At 36.4% G+C, this 7302-nt stretch overlaps 1 protein-coding gene across 2 annotated transcripts in view; it reads right to left on the bottom strand.

The window, feature by feature from the left end:
- Positions 1–631: 631 nt before the first annotated feature.
- Positions 632–7302, bottom strand: part of carnmt1 (carnosine N-methyltransferase 1) — a 56362-nt gene continuing 49691 nt past the window's right edge. For both annotated transcript variants that reach the window (XM_070862468.1, XM_070862471.1), the window contains exon 8: positions 632–4030. In XM_070862468.1, the coding sequence (XP_070718569.1) occupies positions 3890–4030 (141 nt within the window). In that variant the 3' untranslated portion in view covers positions 632–3889. The remainder of the gene's footprint in view (positions 4031–7302) is intronic.

Below are 7302 nucleotides of genomic sequence, written 5' to 3'. Positions count from 1 at the left end.
TTGAAACCAATGAAAGAACAGAATTACTAACTCACTGTTGATTTTACAATTCCCATGCAAGTTTTTACTTTTATATTGTGCCTGTGCCTTGGTTGGACATTATTCTTGAAAATAGTGAAGCAAGAAATGCATTGGCCATAACAATAATGCAATTTCATTTGAAGCCAAATTAATTCTTAAATTGTTTCTATCTTTGTTAACTTGTTTTGGAGCTAAGTAATCGAGACTAATACTGAACCCCTGGGGGAGGGGAGCAGGAGTTATGCTTTAACCAGCTCACTGGTACAATCCTATATTTAAGTTTAAATAGGCCTTCATGAAAAGCATTTGGCAAATTTCTTTGTTTGGAGAAGGAGCATAGCCATAAAAGCTTTGCATCAAACCAAAGTAATACTATTTATATAATTTCATGAAAAATCTGCTAAACATTTTTGTAAATACAAGGCACTGCAGACACAATTCATTCATAATTTTGTTTGCAATCCTTTTTCTGTTTAAAGAATAACATTTCACTTTGTGAATGGAATGGCTGTAATTCAATTAGAATTTTAGCTAAATAAAAAAAATTATAACATTTCAGCAATTGACATTCAGATTCAACCTTGCATCCAAAATCTAAAATATCTGCATGCCTAGAAGGTGGCCCAATTAAACATTCAACACTGTAACATCATGGAAACGGCTATTTGATGCAATGCAAAGCTAGGGAAAAAATACATTAATGGAACAATTAATGGCCTTTTCTATTGCTGGCTGCACTGAAAAGTAAATAAAGTTGAAATAAAACCCAACAAAAGCTTACATGTAACAAACCCCAGTAAAGCATTTCAAAGTACTGGAAGCTCTGGCAAACTATGAATGGTAGAAAGCATATTTGCATCTGCAATTCCTCATACACTAAGTTACCCAGCTCAACGGTTCTGCTGTGAGGATATGTGGAGGTGCAATCAATTTGTACCATTTTGATACACCTTCTGGGAGCCAACTAATGAGTAACTTTTCTAAAGACTTGGAAGCATATTCCAGACTCTCATCTTTCCTAGTGGAGGAGTGTAGGAGACTCTAGAGAGGAAAATAAAGGGGACAAACTAACAAATGCCCCAAAAATATGTAACTGCAATTTGCAACTAGATTTGGGGTTGGTTGTTTGGACTGCAACAAATGTAAGACTAAAGGAAGCAGTCTATTTTGGGGAAGCCCAATGACAGAGCCCAGTCCCACCAGAACAGAAATGTGCTTCTCTTTACAGCAAGTTACAAGCCTTCCGAAGGGGAGGTGAAAGAGGAAATCTAAATAAATGTTTTTTTTTAAAAGTCAGTCACTGACATTATATTGTAGTTAACACTAGTTATGAAAACCAACCTAGTGTTAGTATTAATCATTGGTTTAATTAACTACATAAAAAGTAGACTGATTGTAAAAGACTTTAGTAAGCTTTGTAATTTTTTCTAGTATGGGAGAACAAGAGGTAATGGCCAACAGATTTAAATCCAATTTTAGGATTACTTCCCAGATAAAAATGACAACATTCTCCCAGAATGTTTAGACACATTCTGGCAAATCAACAGGATTTGTTTTCTTTGTCTTGGAAGTCATAAAAATAACTTTTTAATGGTGCTGCTTTGTTTCAGAATTTTTAATCTTCAGGAACTCTAGTTGCAGTAGCAAACTACAAAGGCTTCAACTTACCAATCAATAAGTAAAATTCTAACTACCACTAAAGTATATTCTGCTGATGTTGATACTGCAAACATTCCACATCAAGATATTACATTGCACCTGTATTTGTTTACTGTTTAACCTTAGACAGACTTGTGTTCCTACTGTGTATGTATATATTACATATAAAAAAATAAATTTATATATATATTTAAAATGTTTGTATTTACAATAAATTGTCTTCATATGCCCAGATTTCAGCTAAAGTAATCAAAATTCCAAATAATCCCATGGGAGTCAAGGCATAAAAGTTATGATTTTTTTTAAAAGATCAGTTTTGTTTTATTGCAACTAGATTTTTTTTTTTTAAGGGCCATATACTGTAAAATGATGCCACTCAAAAATAAGGAGCCTACAGATTACCCACATGCATTCAAGAATATGAAAAGTTTTGTATCACAGGCATGGTACTGACTAGTGCAAGGCATTTTTTAATTAAAAGTTACTAGGAAACTTCCTGCACTACACAAATACCCAATCACCAACAACAGCTATTATACTGTACTCACAACACAGAATGCAAGTAATCAAAAATACACAGTAGTAATTGATACCTGCTTTTATCATACACAGTTCAGTTATGAGAAGACTACTAGGTCACATCCTTTGCGATAAGATGGGAATCATTAAATTATCATGTAACATTTGTTGAACAAGGAGTATTTAAAAAATGGCACTTATTTTTACTACTACATGACTTTGGAATAACATTTGTATGTCAAGTTGAGATTGTACACTCAATGTAGGATAATACATAGACTGCAATGTGTTTCATGACAATGCATCAAAGGTTCAATACCGCAAAGCTTGAGCTATCAATATAATCCCAAAATACTTTATGTTCTCAAAACACCCTCCAGCCTGCATATTTCTATAGATACCAAGTTTGTGAAGATGGTTTTATTCTGTTTGTCATTTTTTTAAAAGCTGGATGTGGGCATCATGATGGACATCAGGTGCTTGCAATCAAATCACATGATTTGCATAGCCTGATAGTTATATTTCACCACATGCTAAGAGAAACAGTTAACATACATAAGAGTCACCGTTGCATACTGGAGAAAAGTATGAGGAATTAAGATTGTATGTATTACTGGTTTTACCAAGCCGATGCTGGTTTTGGCATGATGCAAAGCCAGATGCTAAAGTAGACCCTGATCTCTTTTTTTCAAACAAAGACAAACCTGATACATACATCATTCATTTCATTACTGCTAATAGATTTAAAAAAATGATTCTATGTTGAACTGACATATAAATTAAATAGATGCATACTGACAAGTTGTTTCCATAAGAACAATGGCAGTTAACAAGTTTTAAATTACAATAACCACAAAGCCTAGCAGCATAAAAGAATGCTAATGGTGAAGAGACGGTTGTCAATTCAAATGCCGTATTTTGAGCTTTGTATATTGACAGGTGTTAAAGTTGATTTAATCAAATCATAGCACTGAATGGATCCCCGTAATCCAATTCAAAATGCACTGATTCCCCCTTTCCAGCTTTCATAAAAGCACTGAGTAAAAGTGGAAAAACTTCTTCAGCTGTAACTGTAAAGGTATCTAGCTAAAATGTCACACAAAATATTCAGTAAGTTCAATGTCCACTGAAAATTGTAAGAGTTCATTAAGATTCCTACTTCAAAGATGTGAAAATACATAGAGATTGTTGTACAAAACAGTTACGCAATCTACCAAGATTCAGAACTTATGAGTGATGTGTGCGTGCACGTGTGGGGAAGGGGGCAGCTCATTAAATAATTTTAATAATTATGAAGTGGAGGAAACAAATTGGTTTGATAGGCAGTGGCTAGCTAAATATGAGGGCACAACAGTAGCTAAAAACCAGACAAGGGTATTTTGCATACAATTGCCATCTTAGTAACTTCACCAGTTAGCAAATATCGAGCACCATATTCTCTAATTCTTCTCCGACTTTGCTCCTTTTGCCAATCATATGGATAATTTTTTATTTCATTGCACATTTCTGGTTGTCCAAAAAACTGCTGAAATAGTTTGGAATTCCTGAAGTTGATTTAAAAAGAAAAAGGCACTATTAGAGTACGGTGGACTCTAGAGTAATTCAGATTGTCCAGACTTCTGAGTAACTCCTCTTCTTTCCCAGTTTTATATTCTAGTCTGTTACCACAGAGAAGCAGACATTTCCTTTCTCAACTGTTTATTGGTGGAAAGCCATTTAGAGATGGTGAGTGTGCAGGCTTTCTGGCTACAAAGAAGACACAGTCATAAAGATATTTTAACATGGATTGGTCATTTTCTGTGTATGTTGATGGTACAGAGTTCTTTTCCACCTGTAAGAGAAAATAGCATATTGATTTTAATCACTGTTCAGAATTAATTCTGAAATTAATACTAAAAAAGCATTATTCCTTTCACATGGGAATGCAAATATATCAGAGACTTTCCATAAAAATTGAAAATTCACCATTTTATTTTTCTGTACAAAGATAAAATGATTGTACTTTTTCTTACCCTATGGTTAAATGTGTGTCTTTTCTTAAACAGGTTATTTTCCTAAAGGTTGAAAGCCATTTCATTACAGAAGTAAAAAGCATTCTGTTTGGTACTGTTTGGGGTTTTAAATTTTTCTAATATAACTTGGTTTCTCTCACTTTTTCTTCGACTGCTATTTCCTATTTTACTCTCATCATCTCCTTTATTTTTTTTGATTCATTCATGGGATGTGGGCGTTACTGGCAAGGCCGGCATTTATTGCCCATCCTTAATTGCCCTCAAGAAGGTGGTGGTGAGCCGCCTTCTTGAACTGCTGCAGTCTGTGTAGTGCAGGTACTCCCACAGTGTTGTTAGGGAGAGAGTTCCAGGATTTTGATCCAGCGACGATGAAGGAATGCCGATATATTTCCGAGTCAGGAGGATAGTGTGTGACTTGGAGGGGAACTCGGAGGTGATGGTGTTTCCATGCGCCTGCTGCCCTTGTTCTCCTAGGTGGTAGAGGTTGTGGGTTTGGGAGGTGCTGTTGAAAAAGCCGTGGCGAGTTACTGCAGTGCATGTTGTAGATGGTACACATTGCAGCCATGGTGCATCGGTGGTGGAGGGTGTGAATGTTTAAGCTGGTGGATGGGGTGCCAAACAAGTGGGCTGCTTTGTTCTGGATGGTGTCGAGCCCCTTGATTGTTGGTGGAGTTGCATTCATCCAGGCAAGTGGGAAATATTTCATCACACTCCTGACTTGTGTCTTGTAGATGGTGGAAAGGCTTTGGGGAGTCAGGAGGTGAGACACTCGCCACAGAATACCCAGCCTCTGACCTGCTCTTGTAGCCACAGTATTTATGTGGCTGGTCTAGTTATGTTTCTGATCAATAGTGACTCCTAGGATGTTGATGGAGGAGGATTCGACAATGGTAATGACATTGAATGTCAAGGCATGATGGTTAGACTCTCTCTTGTTGGAGATTGTCATTGCCTGACACTTGTGTGGTGTGAATGTTACTTGCCTGAATGTCATCCAGGTATTGCTGCATGCGGACATGGACTGTTTCATTATCTGAGGAGTTGGAAATGGAACTGAACACTGTGCAATCATCAGTGAACTTCCCAAACTTCTGATCTTATGATAGAGGGAAGGTAATTCATGAAACAGTTGAAGATGGTTGGGACAAGGTCACTACCCAGAGGAACTCCTGCAGCGACGTACTAGGGCTGAGACCATTGGCCTCCAACAACCATAATCATCTTCCTTTGTGCTAACTATGACTCCAGACAGTGGAGAGTCACCGCCCCCCCTCCCCGATTTCCATTGACTTCAATTTTACTGGAGCTCCTTGATGTCGCACTCAGTCAAATGCTGCCTTGATGTCAAAGGGCAGTCACTCTCACTTCACCTCTGGAATTCAGCTCTTTTGTCCATGTTTGGACCAAGGCCGTAATGAGGTTTGGAGCCACGTGGTCCTGGCGGAACCCAAACTGAGCATCAGTGAGCAGGTTATTGGTGAGTAAGTGCCGTTTGATAGCATTATAGCTTTTCTTCCTCATTATTTTAGCCAGAGATTCTTGACACAAGTAATTCATTTTTACACAAGGGGTAATAAGCATTTGGAATATATTTGCATTGTTGACCATTGAAGCAAAAAGTAGAAATTTGTTCATGTTATGTTTTGGAGAAAAAATGGATTGAGCGATAAGGTGAGAACACAAGGAGAAAGGGTCAAGATCAGTTAAAAACAATTGAGCATGCTTAAAATCCCAATAGGCATTCTCCTCTTTGTAAAACATCCTATGTTTCTAATCTTATAAAACATTATTTAATGTTCTTTCTCATTTATTCAACCTCTATGTATAAATTAATTATACTGATTTGGTGGAAAGATGGGAATTTGCTGAACTAAATGTTAAGGGATAATAAGTAACCAGAGGACAAATATTCAAGATAATTGCCAAAAGAACCAGAGGGGTATGAGGAGAAGTTTTTTTAGGCAGTGAGTTGTGATGATCTGGAATGCGCTGCCTGAAAAGGTGGTGTAAGCAGATTCAATAGCAACTTTCAAAAGGAAATTGGATATATATTTGAAACGGAAACATTTGCAGGTTTTGGGAAAGAGCAGGGGAATGGGACTAATTGGATAGATAAAGAGTGGCACAGGCACAATGGGCTGAATGGCCTCCTTCTGTGCTGTATCATTCTATAATACCCAGTTTGAAATACAGTTGAACTGAAGGGTTAGTTATATTAAACTGTTAAATTAAAATAATACTGCTTCTTAAACTAAATAGCTATACTAAATGAATGCCTTGTGAAAATGTCGAGAGAAACCTCCTGCATATTGGTGCATAAGATTGCTGTAGCACAAATTTAGCAGATTATAATATTTCCTGGTTCATGCCCAGCAACAGGATAACATAAAATATATTCTACAATCCAAATTGCTAATCTCTGTTTAGTAATGAATTTACATAAAGTTTTATACAACCAAAAATTGACTGAATTGGTGAATGTATTCTATTCTATGTAGAACATTATTTAACATACAGTAATAGAATTTCCTTTCAATGAACGATGTGGTGGTTAAGTACAATCTCAGCAGTTATATCCAGTGATAATTATTGTTTTGGTATATTTTGTATAAAATTGATTCAACATTTATCCGGTGATAGATTTTGAATCAATTTTATTAAAAAAACAGTAAGTACTGTCTTAGAGCCCTTATCTAAGCGCCAAATTGGACAAAGTGTGAAGTTCACCAATCCATTGCGTTAAAGGAGTGAGCAAGATAATTGTCTTGACAGAAGTTTAAGATCATATGAACTCAGGTTCAACCAGGTCAATGTGATTCAAATCCCAGGAGGGTGTTAATTATATTTGAACACGAGAAGCATAGATGCTGAAAGCACAGAAGTCATCGTGCCTGTGCCAGCTTTTTGTCACAGTAATTTAAACTAATTACTGGGAAAATAGATGAAAGTGCAGGACGGTTGATGAACAGTGGGTATATTTAAGGAGATATTTCACAACTCTCAAGAAAAATATATTCCAGTGAGGAGGAAAGGATGTAAGAGAAAAGATAGCCATCTGTGGCTAACTAAAGAAATAAAGGACGGTATCCAA

Source organism: Pristiophorus japonicus, chromosome 1, assembly GCF_044704955.1.
Source record: "Pristiophorus japonicus isolate sPriJap1 chromosome 1, sPriJap1.hap1, whole genome shotgun sequence".
NCBI classification, from domain to species: domain Eukaryota; kingdom Metazoa; phylum Chordata; class Chondrichthyes; family Pristiophoridae; genus Pristiophorus; species Pristiophorus japonicus.
Note: the sequence above shows the minus strand (reverse complement) of the source record. Positions and strands in the feature narration are given on the sequence as shown.